General features: G+C 65.2%; 1 protein-coding gene across 3 annotated transcripts in view; it reads right to left on the reverse strand.

The window, feature by feature from the left end:
* CAMK2B (calcium/calmodulin dependent protein kinase II beta) overlaps positions 1-26,183 on the reverse strand; it is a 78,344-nt gene that overhangs the window by 16,327 nt on the left and 35,834 nt on the right. For 2 of the 3 annotated variants that reach the window (XM_046020295.1, XM_046020294.1), the window contains exons 3-13: positions 19,732-19,791; positions 13,946-14,000; positions 10,736-10,801; positions 5,646-5,718; positions 3,523-3,625; positions 3,353-3,436; positions 2,693-2,787; positions 2,425-2,547; positions 1,939-2,022; positions 1,336-1,378; positions 303-377 (exon numbers count right to left, since the gene is read on the reverse strand). In XM_046020295.1, coding sequence (XP_045876251.1) covers positions 303-377; positions 1,336-1,378; positions 1,939-2,022; positions 2,425-2,547; positions 2,693-2,787; positions 3,353-3,436; positions 3,523-3,625; positions 5,646-5,718; positions 10,736-10,801; positions 13,946-14,000; positions 19,732-19,791 — 861 coding nt within the window. The remainder of the gene's footprint in view (positions 1-302; positions 378-1,335; positions 1,379-1,938; positions 2,023-2,424; positions 2,548-2,692; positions 2,788-3,352; positions 3,437-3,522; positions 3,626-5,645; positions 5,719-10,735; positions 10,802-13,945; positions 14,001-19,731; positions 19,792-26,183) is intronic. The other variant, XM_046020296.1, reaches the window with a different exon arrangement.

The raw sequence follows: 26,183 nt of genomic DNA on the forward strand, positions 1-26,183 counted from the left end.
AGAGCACAGAGCACGGGGCTGTGACCAGAGGGGTCTCCTAACCCCCAGATTCAGGGGCCAGGACCAAGGTCCGGTGAAATGCATCTGGGGGAGGCGTGGCTCGGGTGTCCCCTCGCCTGAGCCCTCCTTCAGCGCATGGGGTCTGAGGCTGCCGGGACAGCAGGGGCTGCCGTGTGGGATCTGTCCCCAGCGGGAGCGGGGGCTCCCGGGACCTCGGGGGCAGCCGCGGAGGCCCGGCCGGCAGCTGCGTGCAGCGAGGGGGCTGCATGCCAACAGGCGGGACCCTGGGCAAGAGCATCTACCTTGTTCCACCAGCCCCATGGTGGTGCCGGAGGCCGCGGTGGACATTGTGGCCGGAGCGGTGGTCTGTCTGCCCACTGTTAGCACCGGGTTAGAGACGAGGGAGGGGCGGACACAGACGGGGCGGGCAGGGGAAGGGAGGGGAGAGACAAAGGAAGCAGAAGAAGATTAGAGTCCACAGTTGGGTGGCGGATGGTTCCAGAGTCCCGTTCACAGGAGAGTGGGAACAGGACTGGGACTGACGGACAGTTGGAAAGCGTCTGCCTCCTTTCTCCTTAGAAAACCCCAGCGGGGGCTTCTCGCGCCCAGTGGGCGTGCGCACAGGACAGGACCCGTTAGTGTTGGAGTGACACAGCCCCCCGGTCCCGGCATCACGGTACCACAGCCAAAGGAACAGGATGGGGAGCTAGATGCAGACGAACAGGGATGGACCCCAGACGCTCTCGCACCCAGTGACGCGGGCGACACACAACCACAGGACAGCCAGGGGGCCACCTGCCCCGCAGGCGACGCTCTGCCCAGTGGGCCTGCCAGGGCCCCTGGCCTTGGGGTCGCTGACAGACGCCCCCCCAGCAGCCGCACGCCCCCAGCCCCGCCCACCCACAGCGCCCCAGGCGGGTGGCCGCCAGCGAGTCCAGAGCTCGGTGGAGAGGTTCCGGGTCCTCCTCTCCCCTCCCACACACAGAACGGGTGCTCAGAGGGCTCAGGACGAGGCCACAGAAGTGGCGACCAACACCTGGACAGACACACAGGGCTGCGGCCCAGACGGCAGCGAGGACACAAAGGCGTCAGGCGAGGACACAGACCCAACACGCAGGGACGGGGACGTGTGCCGGGTGGCCTCCCAGGCTGGGCTGGGTCGGGGTGGGGGTGGACCCTGGGGTGCTGCCCAGAGTTCAGGCCTTGCGGTCCCGAGCAGGCAGAAGGCCGCTGCGCCGTGGGGGAGAAGGGCCGGGGAGTGGGGGGTGTGAGAGGGGCGGGCCACAGGCGGCGGCCTCCGGGAAACCTTCCCCTCCGCGAGCAGACTATTCTCACCTGAGAAATTTCTCGTGGCCAGCATGGTGGTGAGGATCGCGCCCTGGGGAGAGACATGCAGCTGAGGCCGCCGCAGCCCGGCCCTTAGCCTGGGGCACCCGCAGGACCTGGGTCCCGGCCTTGTGCCCCAAGAGTCTACCGACTGTCCAGCTGCTCAGGGACTGGCCCCCGCTTCCCGAGTGAACACAGAGGCTGCCGTCTGAGCACGGCTTCTGGGGCCTTCAGGACCCCCAGGGCTGCTGCGGCCTCCTCCTCCCCCGCACCCAGCCACCGGCAGCTCAGGCTGCGGTCCACACCAGGCCTGCCGGGGTCCGAGGCTGCCTACCCACTCACGCTGGGGCACAGGGCAGCAACCAGGGGCACCTGCGCCTCCACAGCCCGGGGGGTCCCTGAGCACCGCTGCCGTGCAGGGGCCGGGTCCACCTGACTGTCTGCTCTGGGAGGGTGCCGGGATCGCCGGGACCCCGTGCCTCCCCTCACCCAGTCCACCGGCACCCCTCTGGCCACTCCTGGCCTGGGGCCGTCAAGTCACAGGCAAGCCCCCAGTGGGCGAGCACACGGGCCGTGGGGCAGGCGGGCTGGGGGTTGGGGCCCAGGTCTCACCTTGAGCTTCCTCCGGGCGTTGAACTTTTTCAAGCACTCCACGGTCTCCTGCCTGTGCATCATGGAGGCCACTGTGGAGCGTTGCTGTGGGGAGAGGGGCCGTCACACCCTGCTAAAGGCTCCAAGAGGTCTTTGTCCCTCAGGGAGAGGGCTCAGGACAGCAAGGCTGTGCCACGGCCCTTGTGCCAAAGCCACCAGCCACTCACTGCAGCCAGAGGTCGGCTGTCCCCCGGCTGCCCAGCCCTGAGCCCACCGCCCCTTTCTACCTGGAACCCCCCCCCCAACCTTCCTGGCTCTCCCAACGGCCATGTCCCCTACCCAGGCCCCCTGTTCTGCCTCGACACTCCGTCCCCTCATACACAGGCTGGACCAGAGACGGAGGCCTTGACAGCCCCACAGTGGGTCCCCAGGTGGCGCGCAGCCAGGAGACCAGGGGACGCGTCAGCGGCGGGCGGGGGACCCCAGGGTCTGTGTGCGGGGACTTACGCAGACCCACGGGTGCTTCAGCGCCTCGTGGGCTGTGATGCGCTTGGCGGGGTTGATGGTCAGCATCTGGTTGATGAGGTTTTTGGCTTCAGGAGTGACCGTGTCCCACTCAGGAGATGGAAACTAGAAACAGAAGCGACAATGAGAGAGTGTGAAGCCCCTCCCCAGACAGCAGCCAGGGTCCTCTGAGGGCTCTCACGTGGGCCCTGATTCTGAGAAGCCTGCCTCCCCCAGCTGAGGAGGGGGCAGAAAGGGTCCCAGCACTCACGTCATAGGCTCCCGCCTTGATCTGCTGGTACAGCTTGTGCTGGTCCTCGTCCCAGAAGGGCGGGTAGCCCACCAACAGGATGTACAGAATCACCCCTGCGCAGAGCAGAGCAGAGCACCAGCCTCACGCGCTGCCCTGCCTCCACCCCTCCCCTACAGCCTCCTCCCCAGCCCCCCACTCCCTGCCCCCTAACACCCCTCTACACCCCTCCCTGCACCCCTCTCCCAAGCCTCCTCCCCAGCCCCCCACTCCCTGCCCCCAGTCACCCAACCCCCCAGCCCCCCAATCTCTGAATTCCCCTTGTAGGCTCCACCCCTAGCCCACCCCCATGCCCTTGGAACACAAGTGTCACGTGCAGGGCTCAGCTCCTGTAGCGACCCCGCCACAGTGGTCGGCATGAGGCCCCCCGCCCCCCGCCCACCCCACGCTATGTGCTCCTCCTGGCCCAGACCTCTCTTCTGGGTGCAGGGGGGGCACTGGAGTGGTGGGCTTCAGCCAGGCGGGCCCAGCCAGGGTCACATGAGCAATTCTAGTCTGGGTGGGGAGGGGGCCTCCTGGTGGACAGCAGCCCCGAGTCAGCCCAGGGGCAAGCCTGGCACGGGCACAGGACTTCCCCCACCGTGGCCCCGCGGCCCCAGCCCGCCTCCACAGAGGGCTCACCACATGCCCAGATGTCCACTGGCTTGCCATAGGCCTCCTTGCGCAGGACCTCTGGGGACAGGTAGCCTGGCGTGCCGGCAAACCCTGGGGACAAGGGCAGGGCGGTGTGAGGGCCAAGAAGGCAGCAGACCCCCTCCCTCATTCCAGGCGGCCAGGGGTTCCCCACTCACCGAACCATGCCTGCTGGTCCCCCTGCACCTCGATGGCCAGGCCGAAGTCCGCCAGCTTCACGGCCGCCCCTTTGCACTTGCTGGCCAGGAGCAGGTTCTCGGGCTGCAGGGAAGGCGACGCGCCAGTGCGCGTGTGGCTCACACCACAGGGCACAGAGGGAAGGGGGCACAGCAGATGGGATGGCGGTCTGCGGGCTGACACCCTGCCAGGTGGGTGCTGCCCCAGCAGATTCCTTGTGACCCGAGGGGGCAGAGGGGAGCTGTCACACCCGGGCCAAGAACTCAGAGTGTGGCGAGCAGACCCGGCAGGCAGGGCGCCCGCCATGTCCCACATCTGGGTGCTCAGACTCGCTGGGGGGCTGCCTGAGGAATGGCGCCCCCCCAAGGACCAGTGTAAGGAAGCAGCGGAGAGCGTCTGACCGCCCCATCCCTCTGGTCGGGCCATCCAGCGGCCCCAGTGGGAAAAGGCCCCTCACATGCCCCCTGCCTCAGGAGCAGAGCGCTTGGGCAAGCTGAAGAGACATCTGTCCCCCATCTCACAGGAGCACCACGGGGTGCTCTGGGCACTGTGCCCTGTCCACGGGCCCGCCCATCCCGGCCTGGCCACCTTCGGCAGTCAGCACAGAACCCTCAGAGCTCTGGCCTCCAGCTTCCCTCATCCCTGACTGCCAGGGGCCCTCAGTCCCCACTCCAGGCCACAGTCCTGGCAGGCAGGCCCACCGAGAGGACAGCCCTGGCGGTGCCCCAGGGAAGACCCTGTTAACGGTGCTGGGGACCCTGAGGCGGCAGAATGTGCCCATGGTCCCTGGAACCCATGGCTCATGCCAGCCCCATGGCAGAGACCAGGGCTTCCCCAGGCCCCACACAGCTGGCCGGGTCCCATGTCCCCAGCATGTCACCTGTGTGAGATGTGCTGGAGACAGGGGTCCTGCCTACCCAGCACAGCCCAGAGGCCCCCTCATGTCTTTGGTCAACGTGAGTGGGGCTGGGGGGCCCCACCTCCCCTCGCACCCACATCGAGGGTCTGAAGTGGCCAGGCAGGATTGCCACGGATGAGGGGCTCAGCCCCAGAGCAGAGTGGGGAACCCCCACTCCCCCCGGTTCCCTCACAACCCCCAACACGGTGCCAAATCCCTCTACTCTCCCCACGCCGCACTCGGCTGAGCGCAAACCCACCACAGGACGGCATTGGGGGTCTGTCCCCATCAGGAGACAGGTGTCCTCTCTGGAGGAGGAGACGCCATCTGCCCTCCACACCCGGCAGGAGGCAGAAGGTCCACCATCCTGCCCTTTTCTTCTTTTCAGCAGGCTGGTGTGGCCCGGGACATGCCGGGGCCGGGGTGGGGGGCCCACATATGTTCATGCCTCATGGGTTCCATGGCCATGGTGGGGGGCACGCTGCCACGGGACGCAGCTTCAGACCAAACGTGGTGCCCGACGCTGAGGCCCACGGCATGGGCACACAGAGCAGGCGCAAGACCATGTGGGACGTGCAGAGACAGATGGAAAGGGCACGGGAGGGGACCTCGGGCCTGCTCCTGGTGCGACACCATCCCCAGAGCAGCCCCTGCAAAGATCAGCTCACACGCACACCCCTCCGGGGCCCAAGGGAGGTGCAACCCCATTCAGCGTGGGAAGGTCGGTCTCAAGTGCCACCTGGGGACTCTCGGCAGGAATGACAGGCCCTTCCCCCACAGCCCAGCCCGGAGGAAAGCAAACAGGAAGCTCGCTTGGGAGACACTGAGAGGCAGGGAAGGTGGAGGTGCTGCTGTCCATGAGGCCACGCGGTGCCCTGCAGGGGGACAGACCGCTCTGCCCGGAGGGAGCCCAGGGCAGCAGGATGGGCTGGACACCGGCAGAGGCCAGCGGGGCCACCCCCCCAACCCTGCTCCCCTGGCATCCACTCCACCTGTGTGCAGGTCACCTGTGTGCCCCCCTGCTGGGTGTGTGTTCCCCCCTGCAGCCCAGACACGTGTGTGCACGTGTGCATTCCCACACACACACGCCCCTGCATGCGCCCCCACACGTGCTCGTCTTTGCGCTCCCCCCCCCCTCCTGGGCCCCTTCTTGCAGGACATGCAGCCGCCAATGGCCAGCTGGCCCAGAGGGGGGTTGGGGCTCACCTTGAGGTCCCTGTGGACGACCCCCATCTGATGGCAGTGCAGAACCGCCTCCAGGATCTGCTGGATACAGTGACTGTGGCAAACAGCAGGCGTGTTAGTGAGGGCGGCCTCGAGGGGCAGGGCTGTGGGAATGGGCTGCTATGTGGTACTGGGGTCACAGGAAAGCAGAGAGTCAAGGTGCCCCCTACCGCACAGGGGAGGAGATGCTAGCTGGAAGGGGGTCTCCCCAGGCCAGCACAGGGCAGGGCCAGCCCCCGTGCCCCACCTTCTCCTCTGACCAGGCCCACAGCAGCAGCACTCAGAGGACACACCCCTGTTCCCCAGGCTCATGCCACCCGGGCCTGACCCCACACCAGACATCCTCTGGGAGGGGGACCAGGGCTGAGCCCACACCCTGCCATGCAGGCCAGCCATGTGGCACGGGGTGGCCACCAGAGCCCCGCGGTCCTGGCTCAGTGGCAATCCCACAGCCGGCCACGCTGGCTGCTCGGCCCTGGGTCAGCCCCATGGTCCTGGAAGCTTCCTGCCTCTGCCCTGAGCCCTGAGCCAGGGAGATGTCGGGTGATGGCTGCAGGGAGAGCGCAGGGCTGCCCTCGGGCTCCTCACACACCTGTGCATGCACATCACCCACGCCCCAGGCCCTGAGGACGCAACACCCTGGGGCCCGAGCCTGCCCCCCCCAGGTGCCCCGAGGGTGCCCATGGCTGCCAACTGCCCCAGAGTCAGCCCCCAACTCTTTGGGGTCCCAGCCACTCCTGCAGCATGGCCAGCCACAGGCCGCCAGGAGCCCCCTGCCCAGGACAGCACTCACAGCCCCTCGGGTGGGGGCGAGGCAGGGAGGCAGACTGTTTCAGGACCCCTCCTGCCACGCCGGACCTGGCAGGTGACTGAGGGTCAGCTATTCTCCTAACCGCAAGCGTGGCATAGGGGTGAGGGACCAGACCGGGTCCTCAGGTAGCTCTGGGCACGGCTGGGAGAGCATACATGTGGAGGACATCTGCCCGCGGCACAAGGAAACCCAAGCTTCCTCCCTGCACGAGCCAGGACCTGGGAACCCTAATGACAACAGTGCCTGAACTCTGCAGAGAGTCAGAAGGAGCTGGGCCCAGACCTGGGGGAGGCCACCTCTTGTCAGCGCCACCACAGGCTGGAACCACAGCCCCCGCCCCCCCACGCCCTGAATCTCAGGACCTGGGGTCTCCTGTCCCTGTGTCCTGGCCTAACTCACTCTCGAAACCTGCCTTGTTCTTACGACTCCCACAAAGCCCTCATCTGCCTAGAACCATCCCCCATGGTCCTCATCCCCATCCTAGTGGCACCAGCCCCCCATTATGGCGGCCATGGGCTCAGCACCTGTGGGCTGACCCCCACGGCAAGCTTGTTGGGGGGACCACTCCATGGGGGCCCCTCCTCTAAGGTTGGGGCAGGACGCGGGGTACAGGCAGAGCCCCGGGGCATCAGCGCTCACACCCGGCGCTCCGCCTCCGGTCCCCAGGCCACCTCGCACTGTGGCACTGGCGGGGAGCCGGGGGGCGGTGGGGAGCCGGGGGGCGGTGGGGAGCCCTGGCAGAGCTGCTGCCGCTCGGTGCTGGCCTGCACCCCGCTGTCCCGCAGGAGCCTGCCCTGCCTGCACCAACAGCCCTCACGGGCCACAGGGGGACATGGCCTGGGACTCTGGCTGCTCCGGCGGGCCCTGGGTCCCGGCCTCCCGTCAAACCCACTGAGCCTGCGGCACAACTTGCTCCAGTTCTGGGTCAAGCCCATCTTCCACCTGCCCCTGGAGACCCTTTCTTGGCTCTGAGCCCGATAATACCCTCTGGGCCGCCCACCACAGTCCCACAGTCCCACAGTCTCTGCAACAGTCCCCTCGGGGTTCTTCCTCATGATCGGGCCGCACCCAGCAGGGAGAGGTTCCGAGAATATCTGTTGGACCCACGGGTCTGTGCGCTGCAGGACAGACTGGGAATGTTGGCTCAGACTGGGGGCTGCACCACCGCTTTCCTCCTTGTCCCCTCCCGGGAACGCAGGGCCCAAAGCAGCACCAGAGACATGAGCCCACTCCTGGCCAGCATGTCTCTCCAAGAGCATCGCAGGGCCGAGGACAGACCCCACTGCAGGGGCATCCCGGGCGCCAGGAGGGAGAAACCGGTGGGCAGGGCACAGACTCGTACTCTCTCCCCCCTAAGCTGGGCTCCCCGCCGGCCACGTGGTGGTGGGAGCCCGATGTCACAGCCTGCAGGAGCCCATTCCGGGAGGCCTTGGCCTGGGGGGCTCCAGGGCACTACCGGCCCCTCCCCACTCCAGCCTGGGAGCACAGCCTGGAGTCCTGCCCACCTTCCCTCCTGCTCACACTGTACCACCTTCCTGGCGGGGCCTTTTTGGGTCAGAGTTGTTGCCAAGAGCATTCTAGACGCTGGCTGGGTCCTGGACCCCATTCTCCCAGTACTGGGCTCTGGAGTCACCCCAGCTGCACCCCTGCTGCCGCCTCCTCCTCGCTGGGGCAGTCAGATTCTCGGGGGCCCTTGAAACATCTCTCAAAACCCACATAGCTTTCTAGGGTTCTAAAAACTGGGTCCTAAATGTTTTGACCTTTGCCTTCCCTGCTTTGGGAGAAGACACTCCAGGTTCCCCACAAACCGCCACGTTCCTCTGAAGTGGGATCGGGAAAAGGCTCAGAGCAGCCGCGCCTGCCTTCCTCCCACCCCCTCCAGAGACTCTCCCCGCCTCGAACAGCACTGGCCCTGTCGGGCCCCAGGCCGCACCTCCCTGCCTCTCAGGGGCAGGTGCCCGGAGCCAGGCAGCCCTCCCAGGATGGGAGTTAGCCTGGGCCACATCTGCCACGGCTCCTGATGATGCCCGTGGGTGAGTCTATGGCAGAGGGTCAGGTCCTCCTGCCCGGAAACAGAGCACCAGCACGAAGGTCAAATGCAGGGCCAGACCTCCAGGGAAAAGAGGTGCCCTGAGTCCCCTCGTCGCCTTCTCCGCGCTGGGCAATGAGCAAGGCAGACTTCGTGAGAGAAAACTAGGCATTCGTGGGGGAACCCCAGCCCTGTCTCCTCTGGGCCGGTTCCAAGGGGCCCCTAACACCAGGGGGCCCCCACGACAGGGTCCCCAGCAGGAGTAGGGCCAGAGGGATCATCGGGCATCAAGCGGTGAGGCTGGGGGTTGGAGGGGTGTTGGAGACAAGGCTGAAGGGCAGGCAGGAGGGGCAGTCGGGTGAGGGAGGAGCTCAGAGGTCACAGGCGTCGGGGAGCACAGGGTGTGTGCACGGCTGGGCATGGGCGGGCCAGGGTGGGGGGCAGCGCCCAGGGGCTCCCAGCCAAGAGGGAGTTGCAGTCACGGGCCATGACACCCCTGAGCCAGGAGCACCTGCTGCAGAATGCAGGGAAGGGGCCAGGCCCCAGGCGGTGCAGGGTGCCGAGGACATAGGCCCCAGAGGCAGGACGCTGCCGGTGAGGAAGAGGGCCATTGGAGGCCCGCTGCCCGGATGCAGGCAGCCACATGGCCGTGGCGGCAGAATGGGAAGGCAGGCCCTCCTCGTGCTGGCTTTGCCCCGGTGGTGGGCCCCAGGCCCTGGGCCAGCCAGCAGGACCCTGCCCACCTGGCCTCCCCAGAGCTCCTCCCACCCCAGCAGAGGTCAGAACAGCCCAGGCCCGGCAGGCAGGCGCCCACCCTGCGGACGTCCCCACCCCGGCCCCACAGAGCCCAGGCACACGGTTCAGCTCCTCTCCCTACTTTTCTTGAAGGAGGAAATGAGGACCGATCTGCTCCTGAAGGGGACCGGCCACTCCCAGGGAGTGGACGAAACCGAGGTCCTTCCTCTAGGAGCCTTGGGAAAGCAGCCCGTGCCCCTGCGCCCGTCCCTGACACCCCCCAACCCCGGCCCCGACCCTGGAGGACCCAGGCAGCTGCGGGACTTGCTCGGGACTTTGCCAGCAGGCACAGTCGCCCGTGGGTAAAGAAACAAGTCACAAAAAGCTACTTTTAAAAATAATATCCAAGGGACGCCCGGGGGTTCAGTCAGTGAAGCAAACGCCTTCGGCTCAGGCCTTGATCTCAGGGTCCCGGGATCGAGTCCCGAGTCCACCGGCGCCTTGCTCAGCGGGAAGCCTGCCTCTCCCTCTGCTTCCCCCCAGGCTCATTCTCTCTCTCAAATAACATTTTTTTAAAAAATTAAAATGAAATAGTAATATTCATTTTCTGGATTAGAAAAGGAATATATGCTCATTAACGAAATTTTTAGGAGCAAGTAACATAAAAAATTAAAAATAAAACGCATCCACAGTGAACACCAGCTAGAGTGTTCGCTAGAGTGGCCAGAGCGGCCTTTTGTCTTTGTCACAAGAGGGGTTCCGGGGCCCAGCTGTCCTCACGCTGACATGCACGGGCCACAGCTGCCAGCTGGCCACCGACAGCCTCCCTTCCAGGAAGGAGGCCCTGTGGACCCAGCAGCAGGCTGCAGGTGGCCCCCTGACGTCCCTGGGGCCCTCATGCCCTGGGATGGCTGACCCCAGGGGGAAGGGCTGCCCAGGGCCCCCACAGGAGCCTCAGCCACAGGGAGCCGGAGCCCCTCCATCCCTCCACACAGGGCCCGGGCTTCCTGCCCACCATGGACAGGCTCGCCCTTCCTGCCTCTGGCCCCCGAAAGACGGCACAGAAAGGGACCCCTGCCCCATCTCCAGAAAAGCATTTGGAAACTGCCCCTCTCCTCAAGGAAGGCCCTGCCAGGTGCCTGCTGTGGGCCACAGACCGATGTTCAAGGCGGGGGCGGGGGGCACACTATGACTCCCCCTCCCCCCCAGTGAAAAAGCCCCTCTCCGGGCCATCCCCGCCCCCAGGGGAGCGGAGCCGGCAGGGCACTCCCTGACTCCAGCCGCCTGCGATCTGGGGGAGGACACAAAAGCGCCTGCTCCTGGGACATGCTCCAGACTCCCAGCAGGAAGGCCACCTCGGCCAGGCAGACCGTCTGCCTCAGCCGTGGGAGCTGCTCTGCCCACAGGAGCACAGCGGGCCCCAGGGGCCGGAGGCGACCGAGTGAGGTAGGGGTGGGAAGAGAAGGAAGCTGGAAGGACAGAGGCCTGCACACCCACCTGGCATCCGCCTCGCTGTAGTACTCTCGGGCCACGATGTCCTCGAACAATTCCCCGCCCGTGACCCTGAAGACAAAGCACAGGTCACGGACTCTGAGGACCCCATCGGCCTCATCACTCCATCCCTGTCACTGCTGACATCGACTCCTCCTCCCCCTCCCCACTCTCATCTCCCAGGACTAATAACGACCGAGTCCTTACACACAGTGTCATTTCACATGTCCCTCGCACAGCCGCTCCACGACATGGGCACTGTCACGCTCAGAAAGGGGACTCTCGACGAGTGGTGGCCCAGAGTGGGCAGCACAGGAGTTTGACCCAGGCCTCTGCAGTGTCACCCAGGCTTTGTCATGCTCAATCTGGGCCTGCGAGATCCGGATCCCTCCTCACGTCCCCGAACCAGAGCTGCGTCCCCGCACAGAGCAACGGGCCAGAGGGCCAGTGCCTGGATCTAGCCTCCCGCATAGGTGAGCCCATGAGGTGTCCCAAGCCCCATCTAGGAGTGGGGCGGGATTTCTGTCTGCACACGTGTCCCTGCTCAGTGAGGGCCTTAAGATCGACGAACGCCCAGACAGGAAACACTGCCTGGAGGGCTTCTGGGACACCTGAAAGACTCCAGGCTATCCGGGGTCCTCTGAGTTGGAAAATAAGGGTGGACAGAAAGGCAAAGACAAAAAGGGTGAGGTACAGATGCAGGGGAAGCAGGGAGGAGCCTCCTGGGGCACTCCCCAGCCCCTCCCCCAGCTCCGCAGGCTCGGGCCAGGCCAGAGCTGCCTCCCTCTGCAGCGGCGCTGGCCCCAGGGGCTGTGCCCTCTCCGTGGGCATTTCTGTTCACAAAGGTGGGAATTGTGTGGGCCTCAGTTTTGTGCCCCTGCTTGCGGCGGGCTGGCTTGTGACAGGGGCGACAAGGCACCGGGCCTGCTTGAGTGGATGCCCCTGGCATGGGTCAATGCTCCCTTAAAGTCAGACGGCAAGACAAACAGGACATGTCGGGGCTCAGCATGCCCCTCTCCAGCGACACGCCTGCTTCTGACTCCCCTGGACATGCCAACTGCTCGGGAGGAAGGAGCTCTTGGGGTCCAACCTGCCACCAGAAGAGCCCGAGGCTCAGAGCCGGCGACGGCCTAACGGAGGCCGAATCTCACGGGCGTGTGCACACGTGTGCCTGGGCATGCGTGTGTGCGCCGGCCTGTGCCCACAGGTGTGTGCATGTATATGTGCCCATGTGCGCGTGCATGTGTGTCTGTGTGTGTGTGTCCCTGTGCACGTGTGTGCCTATGTGCCTGCCCGCGTGCGTGTGTACACGTGTGCGTGTGTCCGTGTGCATGTATATGTGTGCACATGGAGCAGGAGGGCGCAGTCAGGGGTCCAGCCCAGGAGAGGGGACTCGCTGTTTACCTCCCTGCACCCAGACTCCCTGGCGAGGCTCTGCAGACCCTGAGTCCAAACCCAGGGAGCCCCCCCAGAAGCAAGGCCTCGCCCGGGCTGGGGACAGGCCTGGGGGTCCCCGCACCTGGGCCATGCGGTCCAGAGCAGCAGGGCAGGGACTTGGTTGCTGGCAGGGGAGGGTGGCGCCTCATGCAGGCGAGAGGCAACCTGACCCAGAGGCCGACATCTCCTCCTGTCCCCCCTGTCTTCAGCGGGACAACATGGCTGATGTGCGGTTGTCCCCAAGGCCTTGTGACATTCCCAGGGGTGGGAGTGGGGAAACCTATCAACTCCTGAATCCACACTTTCCCCAAACTTGGGGCCTCCGGAAGGTGACCCCTCCCTGGCAAGAAGTGGTTCCCCGGCTGTAGTGCCACATAGCGGGGGGGGGGTGCTGCGTGGCTGGGGGGTCTGTGGTGGGGCGGGGCCAATCTGACGCTCCCCTCTCTCCTGGCACACCCCAGAAGCGGCTGCCTGAGGCCCCGGAACAGAGGCCTCCGCGGGGTCAGGACCAACCACCGCAGGCCTATGAGCCACAGAGGCTTTCAGGGAGGGCGTGAAGGACCTGAGCCCTTCCCCTGCCCCGCCCCCCAGAAACACCACCAAGTACTTCTCTCTGGGCTCCCAGGCTCCCCACACTTGCCTGCCGTGTAGGCCGAGACATGAACCTACACATGTGCACACACATGCACACACGCAGTTACACACGGGCACTGCATGCACGAGCACACGCGTGTGCACACAGACACCCACACCCCACTCTCTCCCTCCTGTCTTCTCCTGAATCACACCCACACGGCTGTCTGCCACCAGGGCCCAGGCATGGCTGCCTCTAGCCACACAGCCTCTACCCTCCCTGTGACACTGGGTGGGCCTGGGGGGACACGGAGTGGGGGGACAGCAAGCTTGCCCCCCTCCGCAGGGACCACGGGACAGAACTTGAGGGCACAGCCTCAGCCTGGCAGTGACAGCTGTGTCTCAGCCCAGCCTGGGCTGCCTGGCCGGCTACTCAGAGCACGGTCTGGTGGGACACTGGGGGACTGAGAGAGGACCAAGCCCCTGCAGGGTCAGTCCTGGCCCCTCTTGACCACGGGACCCGGAGGGCACTGAGGGCTCCGTGGCTATGGCGGCATCTGTCCTAGAGGGAGGAGCAGCTGCCCCAGGCAGGTGTCCCATCACACAGGTGACAGCATCCTGGCCTTGTGGTCATCAGGAGGCCACTAGGGGCTGCCCGAAGCCCGCGGCCCCTGCTCACCCACTTCCAGGGCCCAGCGGCAGTGACTCACGGGCAGCTAAATATAGCCGCACAGCGGGAGCGGCCAGGGACGGATGGGGATGAGCTCACTGCTCCTGAATCAGGCAGGAAGGAAGAGGCACCAGAGGCCCCAAAGCCGCACGTCGGACGCCACACACGCAGACACGTGGACACACAGACACACATGCGTGCACGCACCCCCAGAAACCACACGTGCTCATGAGGACACACACACTCACGCCAGTTGGCCGTGATGAGGACCCCAGGGAACATCTGCAAAGGAAGACCCACGACCGCCCCTTGGGTCCTCCCTTCCCTCACCCCTGCGCCCCACCCCAAGGGCCCAGGGGGCAGCCCCAAGCTTGTGGGTATCCAGACACAGCCGGTGGGGAGGCTGTGCTGGTGAGGCTGGAAGGGAGGAGGCCTGGGTGGCAGGGGCTGCGGAAGCCATGGATGCCCCCCTTCCCGTCCCTCCCCTGCCCACCCCTAGAGCCGTGCAGGGGAGCATCCCCAGCTCAGACACTTACAGATCAAAGACCAGGTAGTGGAACCCTTCCTCAGAGATGCTGTCGTGCAGCCGCACTGTGGGGACAGAAGAGGCCGTGAGGGGCTGGCCCAGCCCAGGACCCACCCTCGCCACGCAGCACCCCTCCTTCATGGAGGGGGCCCACCCATCCCGACGAGGGCCTGGGGCTCCCCACAGTGGGGGGGGGGTGCGGCAGGACAGAGCCCAACAGGAGAGCCACGGGTCCCGGGCGGACATCCAGGGGGCTCTAGGTGTCCGAGGTCCCCCTCCTCTGCCAGACAGAGACTTGGGCCCCTCTTAGCCCCCCAGCCAGGGCACAGGGGGCCGCAGGTGGGTGGGGCCCTAGGGTTGTGGCTCACTGGACCAGGCCCTGGAAAGGAGCCACTCACAGGACAGGAGCGCCGTGGGGCCCTGTCACCTGCCTCTTGGGACAAGCGAAGGCCGTCCAGTGCGGCACCACTTCTGAAAGCTCGGGCCCTGGGTTTGGGCCTCAGGTGCTCCCCAGCCTGGCTGTCCTGCTGGGTGCATCCCCGAGCCTGGAGCAGCGCCTGGCCCGAGGGTGCAGGCTAGCGTCCATGAGCCGGCGAGTGGACAGCGCACAAGGCCAGCGCACGCCCGCCACCCCGTGGAGCCGGAGACGCACCCCACGCTGAACAGCATGCATTTCCAGGAACGGTTCACTCTGGATACCGTCCCCTGTGCCAGACCCTGCCTCCGGCGCCCCCCAAGCGCCCCACCTGCTCACCAGCACGCAAGGTGCCGTGCACACAGCGGAGAGGCACAGTTCCCCGAAGGCCAAGCAGCATGCAGAGTGGGGCTCGGAACCCCCGGGGCTATGGCTCCTTGGGCCTCTCCCCGAAGGGCTGGCCGCCAGCGCCAGGAGGGTTGGCCGCAGCCCCTTGCGCCCACCCTCCACGCTGCTCTCGTGGCCTGCCCTGCAGCCTCCTCCTTCCTCCCACCGTAATCTTCCCGGGGGCCTGGCTGGCCGCGTGTTCATGCCTGAAAGCCCAGTCCGGCGGCAGCAGTGGCTGACCCAGGCCAAAGTCAGGCACCAAGACCGGGCTCCTGCCCAAGCAGTCGGGGCGTCCAGTCACCGGGGAGGGGCACCCGTGCCAACTCCGAGGCCAGCTCCTCTGGCTGCTGCCCTCCCGTTTCTGGCTCCGTGGCTCTGCTCAAAGGCCCGGCTTCCAGCCTTGTCCCGCTCAGCTTCACCTCTCCTTCTGGCCCCACGAGGTCTTCCCGGGGCCCCAGCCTCTGCCAGCTACCTGGGCTCCGTCCCCTCTCCCCGGGATGTCACGGAGACCTCCGGGCGCGCAGAGCCGATGCTGACCTCCCTCCTGCCCAGTGATGCCCTCAGGCTGGCCTACTTCTCCCCAACACCCAGTGGAGCCCTGCCCACAGCACCCTCCTAGGACTGTCTGGGAAATCGGTGCGGGGAACAGACGCTCACCCTCTCTAGGTGTGGCCTCCTCGGCCCACCGCCTGCCCTAGCGCACTGAGCAAGGAAGGACTGGGGCCCCAGAGGGACACTCCTGGGGGCTGTCCTCGCCTTTCCTGGGGGGTCCCCAGCGGTCCAGGAGGGCTGCGGGAGGCCCCAGCCCCCAGTGCTGGTGGGAGGAGGTCGGGCTCCTAGGCCTGCTGGTGGGTCCCACCTCCTTGCCTGGGAGACACAGGGTGCCTGGGGGGCGTGGAGGCTGTGTGCACTTGGACCCTTTTTTTAAAAAAACCATTTTTAACATTTAACAAGCAGTCGCACGTTATTTCAATGGTTTAGAAGGAAAGCTACCTAGCATATCAGATGTTTCCTGCCAGAGCTGAGGCAGAAAGTGACTTTTCGCAGGATCCACCCAAGTAAAGCAGGACACTAGTAACACCGGGTGAGGCACAGGGCCACGACACAGTCCCGTGCACTCCCAAGAGTCCCTCCCAGAAGCCCTATGGGGCCGTCACACAGAGGGCACAGGGGTGCATCCAGGACACTCCCCTCGCCAGGGCCACAGCTCTTCCAGGGCCTGTCCCAAGTCCCTGGCTGAGAGGTTCTGGGGAAGGGGGGGAGGGTCCCTCCACCTCCCAGGCAGCCTCTGGACTGCCCCAGGGATGCCCTTGCTGCCTGCGGCAGGAGGGCCCGGCCCAGATGCGGAACTTCACCAGCTGCGGGGCTGAGCAGCGGGAGACTGGAGACCCTTCTCCACTGTCCAGGCAGGAAGTCTCCCCATGGTGTGTCCCCCGTGGTGCCCACCTGCCCAGCTCAGGGGTGAACCACCCAGCAAAGGAGCTCAGTTCCTGCCCCAGAAAACAGAAGGTGGAGACTTGCCATCACTGAGCAGGTCCTGAAGAGAAAAGGTCACTGCAGAGGGAGGCTGAGTGCAGGTCGTGGGGAGGCTGGGGGAGAATGGAGAGAGGCTAGGAGGCTGGATAGAGGCTGGAGAGTGGGGGAGACTGAGGGGAGATTCAGGGAGGCCGGGGGAGTTGGAGGGAGATTGGGGAAGGCTGGGGGAGTTGGAGGAGGCTGGGGGGACACTGGGTCAGGCATCCCAGACACCCAGGCCTACTCCCATCTCCACAAAAGGCACTGCTGAAGCCAGGCCACACAGCTGCGTCCTCTGAGCAGCAGCCCCTTGTCTCGGAGGAGAAGCTGCCCCCACTGGGGAGCGCTCTGCCCAGACGGCTGGTGACGGGGAGGCCGGCCCCATGGAGCCCACTCCCAGTGCGACAGGGCAGCAGAGGCCTCACGTGCCCACAGCGGGGATGGGCCTCCGCTGCTCGGCCAGCGTCGCTCCCTCCCCTCACATGCGGCCGGGCAGCGGCGCAGCCCCCGGGCTGGTTCGAGGAGCACGGTGGTCCTGCAGAGCAACCCCCGCCAACCTGCCGGCGGCCAGCCGTTCCCCTGCTGCGCGTGTCACCAAAGGTGGGAGCGTGGGAGCCACCTGGGTGCCCGCCCTCCGCGCACGGCCGTTCACGGCAGCACTGTGTGTGAGGCCAACGGGCGGCAAGAAGCCACGGGTCCGCTGGCGGGAGAGCGGAGGCCAACCGCGCTCCGTCCACACGGCCACCTATGACGGAGCCTGGAAAAGCAAGGAAATCCCGAAACTCGCCTAAACACAGATGGACGCTGAGGGCCCCGCGCCGAGCGGAACAAGTGTGATGAAGGGACCGACCTATGATCCCACCGCCGCGAGGGTCCTCGTGGGACCGACCCATGGATGCAGCGTGTGGCAGTTCCCCGGGTCTGGGCGGCCCGATGGGAGGTCGTGTTTTCCAGGCGCGGACCCTCACTGGGACGACGAGAAGTGTGGACACAGAGAGCGGCAGTGACCACGCAACGCTGTGAACACACACGCTGCCACTGGACCCCAAGTTCAAAGGCGGTCAGAATTCTCGTTCTCCCTCCCTTACCTGTCCGGCTCCCTCTGAGTCCCTGTCATTACGCACTCTGGGGACCTGCCACGTGCTAAAGACACGCACGTGGCCCTGATGAGACCCCGGCAACCACATGAGCCACAGCCTGCGAGCAAACCCCAGACACGCAGGCAAACCTTCAGAGACGCAGCTCGGGCTGGTGTCCACACCACACGGGAGCACCGGAGGAGCCGCCCAGACCCAGGCCCAGGCCCGTCCTGCTTTCTCAAGTCCCACACGGCCATTCTGCACGGATCCCACAGGCTGCATACCAGGCCTGAGCCCCCAGCCCCATAGCTCTTGAACCCACAGATAATCAGCCCCCGTGGGCTGAGCGTTGCTGCCTGTTATGCAGCGAGCATGACTCACGTGGGTTAAGAGCCAGAGAAGCCTGTGGCCTGTGCAGCCCGCTCGCCACACACAGACCCTGCAGGGGCTCAGGGCCGCAGCAGCCCGTCCGCAGGAAGGCTGCCCCCCCACCCCCCGACGACTCTGACCCTGAGCCTCCCCGAGTCCCCTCTGCAGGCCAGCGCTCACTGCTCCTGCTGTCCACCTGACTCCTCTCTCAGGGCCTCCCAGGGACTCCCTGTGAGGGACCATCTCCACTTCACAGATGGGGAAACTGAGGCTCCTTCCCGCCCCATGCTCTGAACTCAACTGCTCCGAGGAACAGCCCCTCCCAGAGCCCCTGCCCGCACCTGGCTGAACAACGTCCCACTGCCTCTCCCAGGGGCACTGGGGACACTTCTGTCTACGGTGGGGCTGGGAAAACCCAGGCCTGGGAGCAAGGGGACCCCTTCACCTTCTCCTAGACCTCTCCCACCAGTCCTCAGAGAGCCCCTCCTAAGTATACAGAGAATATGCCCTCTGCACCTGTGTCTAAGCTCTGCCTCTCCCACGTTCTGGAATGTTCTCTCTACACCCCCATCAGCTCTGCCTGCCCCATGCTCTGGAATGTTCCCTCTGCACACCCCTACTCTCGGCTCTGCCCCCCGTGTTCTAGAATGTTCCCTCTGCATCCTCCTCGCCTCGGCTCTGCCTCCCCCGTGTTCTGGAATGTTCCCTCTGCACCTCCCTCATCTTGGGCTCTGCCTGCCCCGTGCTCTGGAGTGAAGCTGCTATGAAGAAGACTCAGGGACTGATCATAGCTGACCAGGAACAACATGGGCCTCCAGGCAGAGCAAGGAGATGTCTTCTGAAGACTGCCACAAACGCCCACCCAGAGAACACCTGGGTCCTCCCCTATTAAAAGGGAATTCCCGACCCACTCTTGGCCAGTGCTCAGACCATGCAGGGGAGGCGACTGGCAAGGGGCGGTGGTGGGGGTGAGCTGGTGACTGCTGCCGGGCTCCGACGTGCAGAGCACAACAGCAGGGGCGGCGGAGGGTCTGACGGAAGCCCACCACGGGCCCACGCGCTCCCAGGATCGGTTCTGAGGAGCGGCCGAGGCTTCCTACAGCCTCCTGGCCTCCCCACGGCTGAGGCCCTGGCCCGGGAGTTGGGAGTGGCAGCACCTCCCCCCAGGCCGGGGGCTCCAGAAGTGACGGAGCCACCCCACCTGCCGTTCCTTTGAAACAGAGTCCTGGGCCCTGTCCTGGCCCAACGGAGCTGGAATCGTGGCAGCAGCTCCCCGGGTGTGCCCAGGGCAGCAAACCCACTGGCCCCTCTGTGCTTCCTTGCTGCTTCCCACAGGGGGCTCCTTGGAAGTCCCTCCAGGACCGGGGGTGGGGCCGGGCAGGCAGGTGGACACACACACCTGCTCCCTGGGGCACTAGGCAGGGACCACCCCCAGCCACCGGGGTGGGGGGTGGGGCACAGGGCTGAGTGCAGGTTGAGTGGCCCAGGAGGCCCAAGCTGACTTCTAGGGTCCTATGGGTGCACAAGGAGGCGATTTGGGCTTTCAAAAAAAAGGGCCACCATCCTTGAGGCCATGGCCCCAGGCTCCCTCGGCTCAACACCCCCAGGGCACAGTGGCAACGACCAGCAGGGGACAACGGCGGCTCTCCAGAGTGAGCCCTCAGACCTCAGGCCAGGTCGGCAAGCCGTGGCCTCTGAGGTTTTTGGTTCCCAAACGTTTTTCTTCTTAACTGGACTGTCTTGTGGCTTTTCTGAAACCACACGATGTTTCTGTCAGGATCTCAGCTGGGAGCTAGAGTGATGGGCCGGGACCCACCCAGGCAGAGCTCGCAGGCGGCTGCCCAGACCCCCCAGGGCCCCTGCAGGTCAGAAGAGAGAGCCACTGCCGGGTGCCCGAGGGTGGGACACCTCTATGGAGAAGGCAAAGGACCCTCTGGGTGTCCCTCTGCACTGTAATCTCTGGGACAGAAAGGCGCTGGCCAGGGGGCAGAGAGATGGCACCCCACCCCCACACCAGAGACGGCAGCTCACCGATGTTGGAATGCTTCAGAAGACGGCAGATCCGAGCCTCTCTCTCCAGCTTCTGGTGATCTGTGGACAGAAAGCAGCGCACTGTGACCCCCCTGTACCCCAGCAGCCAGTGACCCCCCCATGCCCAGTACCGCCAAGACCCGTGGTTGCCAGACACACTCCCAGCCCGGGGAGGTGCCCACTGCCTCCCTCCACACGCACCAGCCAACGGCCCGGAGATCCTGGCTGACAGCGCCAGGGCGGGAAGAGGCTGCCAAGTGTTTGCCGCGAGAGGCCCACGGAGGCAGAGGTGGGGAGCCCCAGGCGGTTCAGGAAGAGAAAATGCTGCATAGGTCACGGCAGAGCTGATGGCACCAATCTATCCTTCACTGTGTCCCGATTCCAGACTCCCTGGAGCCTCCTGCTGAAGCCTAGTGTATCCGCCAGTGGCTGTGGGGCTGGCAGAACGCGGCTGTCGCCGGGCAGGGCCGGCGGCCAGCAGGGTCCTGGGAGCCCTCCCAGCACCCCCACCCCGCCCCTTGAGGCCTGCGCTTCTGTGCCAGAAGCTGGTTCTCTGAGGACTGAGCCACTTACCAGAAACGTCTATGCCAGACAATCGGGGTAGCAGGATTTTAAAATTTGATGTTGACTTTAAGAGCAAAATACTGGAAAAACCCTCCTTTCTGTTGACTAGGGAAGGCACAAGGAAGGCGGTTATGGCTGCACAACAGCACGCGGCCTCCGGCGACAGCAGCACCACAGCCCCCAACACAGGCCGGGGGACAAGCCGCTCACAAAGGGAGACCCAAAATGTGCTTTTGTTCAGAGGTCAGCGCACACAGGTGGCCGGGCACACACTGTGGCCAGACCGTCAAGAGAGGCGGGGGTTCCCCACTCAGGACGGCAGCTGCCGCAGAATAGGATGCACCCAGGGAGGGGGTGCCAGGGGTCTTGAGCCCCTCAGAGCAATGGTGTGGGGCGCACGGCGCTACGCCGGCAGGTGCATACCGCCGGCCCATGCTGGTGGTTGCGGCGGCCTTTGCCGGGTATGACAAATGAGCAGGCAACCCCGCACCTTCCCCACACCTGCTGGCCCCCGGCCCTGCCTGGGCTTGGGGGCAACAGACCCGGGCACCGGAAGGCCCTTCCGCAGGAAGGGAGCTGCTGCCGCATCTGTCGGGGGCTCTCCCTGGGCCACATGCCGGCACTGGGCTCGGACAGACTTGTGAACACACCTGTGCTTCTCCTGAGCGGGCATGTCACGCCTGCAGACAGGACTCTCTGGGACACCTCCGGTCCAGCTGGCCCTCCCTCCTCCCAGCACTGAAGCCCCCGGAAACCACCCCCCCGCTCTGTGTGGCCAGGCACCCTGGCACGGGGAGGGCTCTGGCAGAACAGCAGGTGGGCGCTGGCCAGAGGGCCCAAGCCTCACCCCACCCCGCGCTCCCTGCCCTGCACCCCCGGTGCAGCACGCCCAGGTGCCATCCTGTCCCCTCTGCGGTGGGAGCTGAGCCCAGCAGACAGGACCCAGCAGTGTTTGTGACAGCGGGCACTGGGGGCGGGTCCGAGCATCGCCGTGCGGAGGGACGAGTCCAGCACCGTCACGACAGAACACACACAGCATGGATCCCCGTCTGCCATCGGATGAAACTCGGAACAGGCGACGCATGACCGGCTGAGGGGCCACATCTCATTTCTCATCTTCGTGGGAAGGGGCTGTCGCCACGGCCAGGACCAGCCCTGCAGGTGCAGCGGGGGCGACCACAGCCTCGCTTTTTTGTTCCTGGGGCTTTCTCTTAAGTGACTACTCTGAACGGTTTTCAAACCTCGAGAAAAGTTGCACAGACACTACTATGCCCTCAGAAAAAGCACTTCTGTATAATCTGTCCTTCCATATGTATACACTTTTTCTGAGCGTCTGAGAGAAGCCCCAAGGTCCCCATCCTCCTACCAGGTGACAGCCCTGGAACGTGTCCTGAGAGCGAGGGAGCTCTCGGGCATGACCTCAGTGCAGAACATCGAACGCGCTGCAGAACGGGAACCAACCTGCCATCGGCGTTCCGATTTTGCCAATCGTCCCAGGACCGTCAGAGCTGCCTTGCCCGCATGTGGATGACCACCAGGAAGCCCGCCCGTGTGTGGACCCAGAGGGAGGCAGGGAGAGCTCTCAGGGGGGTCGGGCGGAGGGAGCTGGGGTCGTTTTCATATGTAAAGACAGAAGGAAAATGCACGTGGGAATCCCCTTTTCAGAAATACGCAACTGGAGAGACTGTCTTTTCCTCCTGAAAGCTGTCCCTGAGGGCGCAGCCCCATCCCTAGGACTGGCCGACTCCCAAGTGCACAGGGGGAGAGAAGAGGAGCCGAGCAGATGCGGGCACCCACCTGTGGCCGCAGAAGGTCACTGACCTTCCGGGCGGGCTGTCCCCCTCGCTGTCAGGCCGACCGCGTGGGGCGGGGAGCGGCTCTGACACGAAGTCACAACAGGCACGTGAGAGTGCACCCCACCCCCAGACCGTGACCGCGTTTCCCCCTAAGAAGCAGAATGATGGGATCATTAAACAATAAATTACTTTTTTCTTTACATTTTCCCCCAACTTGCCAACAATTTCGTGTTCCTTTTAAGATGAGGCAAAATATTGTTTTTAAAAAAAAGGGTCTGATCCCGTCTCCAACAAGCACAAAGCCACTGATTAATGAGGGCATGTCCCAAAAACCTGCCACGGCAACCTCTGCCTGGAAAGTGCTCATCTCAGCCGACACCCCTGAGCCAGGACGGGGACGGGGGACAGGACAGGGACGGGACGGGAGGCTGTGCCCCGCTCACGCAGTCAGTGCTCATCTAAGCTGACACCCTTGAGCCGGGACCAGACGGGGATGGGACAGGGACGCGGACGGGAGGCTGTCCCCTGCCTACGCAGTCAGTGCTCCAATCTGCCCTCAGCCTTTGATCCCTTCCCACAGCGGTGCTGAGTTATTACTTAACTTCCACATCAAGAACCCCGTTGTGCTCATGGTGAAGTGAGTCAAATATAACTGAGTCTGGTCCATGAGGAGCACGTCCCGGCCTTAAATGCTCACCTGGATCAGGAAAGATGCCCCCAGCCCATTCCATTCCCCAGCAGGCAGCAGTGCCCCTGACCGGCCCCGGGACCTCCCTGCACCTGCTCACAGCCGCACCCGCCTCCTTCTCGGGGCTCTAGCTGCGGGACCTCAGATACCATGGCAGTGACCACTGAGCAGGCCTGGGGCGGAATGCAGCTGAAGCGCTGCCCACCCTGTCCAGGGCTCACCAGCACCCCAGGGCCTCCAGCCCAGCACCCCTCCTAGCTGCGTCCTGTGCAATGACGTCCTGGCTGGGGGGCAGCAGGCTACGCCAGGGGCCTCACCAGGCACCTGCCAGTGCTGGAGGGCTGCCAGGTCTGAGCAACCAGGCCAGCCTTGACGCTGGCCACGACGCTCAAAAGAGCCCTTCCACAGCTGTGGCCAGCTGTCCCGTGTGTCCGGGGCACCCAAAGTTGCCCTGTGGCCCAGCACCTGCCGCTTGGGGCCCCACTGCCCCAGGTTAGCATGTTGGTACGGAACACTGGCACATGTCACAGGACATACACAGAGCCTGTGCCAAGGTTGACAGAGCCCCAAGAATCTGGCCTGACACCCCACACATCCCGGCCCCAGAGGGCGGCCTCCTCTCCCCAGTCTCCCATGTCAGGCCCGGCCTGCATCACCCTCCACGCGCACCGGCCCTGGGACGGCACCTTGTGGCTTTCCATGGACGAGCCTGAGGGTGACAGGGGACAGGACAGGGACAGGAGTGGGGGGCCCAGGGAATGAGGGCAAACCTGCTCATAGAGGGGAGGTCTCTCTGCCCCCTTCCCTCCTGAAGACCTGCGGGAGGCCAGCGCGAACCATGTCCAGGGACCCCAGGCCACACGGAGCAGGTGCAGCCGTGCTGTGAGCTCCAGAGACAGAAGATGTGGAAGCCCCGATGTGGCCCTGCGGGAGCCTCAAGGGGGCCCCCATACCAGACAGAGGTTTTGGAGGAACATGCCCTCATGGGGGACAGACGTGATGTGACAGTGCTTGGGGACTCTCGAGTTCAACCGTCTCTTCGATGCTCAGACACCCTGCACAAGCCTGCCCAAGCCCGGGCCCGCTGGAGATGCCGCTGGTACACTCGAGACACGCTGGCACACCTGCGCCCACGAGGACCAGATCTTTGTTCTCCAGCCAGAGAGACAGGGTTACAGACAAGACACAGCGTTCACTTAGACCGCGACAGTGCGTCCAACGCAGCAAAACAAAACCACAGCTGTGACCCCGCTGCCGCCTGCCTGAGATGCCACGTGTGTGCGTGAGGCTCCCACCGGCCACCCACGGCCTGCACCGCCAGGAAACCCTCCTGGGTTTCCACCACCACACCCATGCCAGGCCCGTCCTGCGCTGTCGGTGTTCCCAAGGTGAGTTCGAGCAGGCTCAGGGGCTGGGGGCCAGGAAGGCGGGCAGCAGCAGCAGAGCCCTGCACACCCACCACGGGGCAGCAGCTGCCAGACCTCAGGAGCCCCTGTGAGCAGGAGGAGGCAGGGGCTGCTCCGGGCTGTCACTGCCAAGCCAGGAGGGCGATGGGCAGGGCCCCCAAGGGGCCACACATGGGAGCCACCTGCCCCACTACACAACAGGCCTCACCCTCATTCCAATAATGCCCCAAGGAACAGCCAGCTCCACACAGCAAGGGCCCACAGGCAGGGCCCCCCAGGGAGGGTCTCCCCCAGGCAGAGCCCTCCCCAGGCAAGGTCTCCCCCAGGCAGGGTCTCCCCCAGGCAGGGACCCCCAGGCAGGGTCTCCCCCAGGCAGGGACCCCCAGGCAGGGTCTCCCCAAGGCAGGGTTTCCCTCAGGCAGGGTCCCCTCAGGTGGGGCCCCCCAGGCTGAGTCAGGAAGCTGAGGGAGGTGGAGGACACACCCACAAGTGGGAGAGGTCGCCTGTGGCTCCTGCCACCCTCAGCGTGACTGGCAGTCCCAGACAAGGAAGAAGGTGCACAGAGGCACTCGGTCCCCAAGGTCAGGACGCGACCCCAGACAGTGGGCTTCTCACAGCCCCTCAGGGATGCGGCCCACACAGCCCTGACACCCGTCCCCCCAGCCCCCACCTGCTCCCCGGCTGTGGGTGACTCAGAGTAGAGATGGGGCAATGCCAGGAGAAGGGGGACAGGAGGGATGTGCGTGGGTGCCTGGCCCCTCGCCAGCTGCCAGGAGCAGCAGCAGAGCTGTCATGGGCAGAAGGACGCCCGCAAGGCACTGGTGTGGGCGGAGGGATGGGAGGGGGAGACAGGCCCACCTGGCAGGAGGAGCTGCCAGCCGTCCCCCCATCCCCGCCCCCTGCGCGCCAAGGTTTGCCCTGGGACGAGTGGGGCCACCTCTTGGGAAAAACCAGCAGTCGTGCTAGATGGAATGTGAAATCCCACATGGAGAGCCCACACAGCCTGGCAGGCAGCAGGGGCTGAGAGGGCAGCCGCTGGACTCCCAAGGACCCCTGGGATGGGACAGGTGGGCTATGTTCACTGGGGAGCCCCGCCAGCACCAGGGCCACCACCAGCTCCCCGACCCTGTCTGCAGGATGACCCAGGGACACAGGGAAGGCAGAGGGCTCGGGCCTGGGGCAGGGAGACTGGGACATGTCAGGCAGCCAGCTAAGGTCACAGGCCATGGCGGCTGCTGCCCAGCATGGCCCACCGAGTCCAGCACCTCCTGGACAGACAAAGCCCGTGGGGATCTGTGTCAAGGTCAGGCCCCTGCCCAGGGTCACCATCCACTTCTGCACAGACATACATGAATGCCCACTGAGGCCCCAGGAGAGGATGGCCAGCCCTCAGGCTACAGGGTTTGGGAGTGTGCGTGTGCCCTGGTCCCAGAAGCAGACATGGACCAGCACTGGAGGGCCTGGTGGCATAGAGAGGTGGGCAAAGCCATGGGAAGTCCGACACACTCCCCAGCCAGAGACAGAGCACCCCTCCCAAGAGAAGGCCAGGTACTGACCACCTCAGGGCACTTGGGGGGAGCCGGCCCCCTTGTCCCATCCTGCTTTCAGCTGTGGGCTCCATAGGGCCTGGGGCTGCCTGGGCTCCTGTTCCCTCCAAGACAAACGAGCCTGGAAGCTGAACAAGGATCACGGAGCTGGGGGACTGCCCATGTTCCAACCTCTGGTGGACGTGGGGACCCTGGAGCAGCCAAACCTAGCTCTGAGTCTGTTTCCCATGTGCAGAAAGGGTGGGGGGATTCCAGGGAGAGGACTCGACAGAGAGGAGACCCCAGCCCCTCGTCCTGGCCCCACCTCCGTCCCCCCCACTCCCAGCCTGCCTTGCAGAGCTGGGCACCTGTCCTGTCCCTCCTCCAGCCCCATGCCACAAGCTGCTCGAGCCCCCGGCAGGTGTCCTCGCTCCCCTTGCTGGGGGCTTCAGCAGCACCGCACACAGCTGAG

This window comes from Meles meles, chromosome 10, assembly GCF_922984935.1.
Source record: "Meles meles chromosome 10, mMelMel3.1 paternal haplotype, whole genome shotgun sequence".
NCBI lineage: Eukaryota > Metazoa > Chordata > Mammalia > Carnivora > Mustelidae > Meles > Meles meles.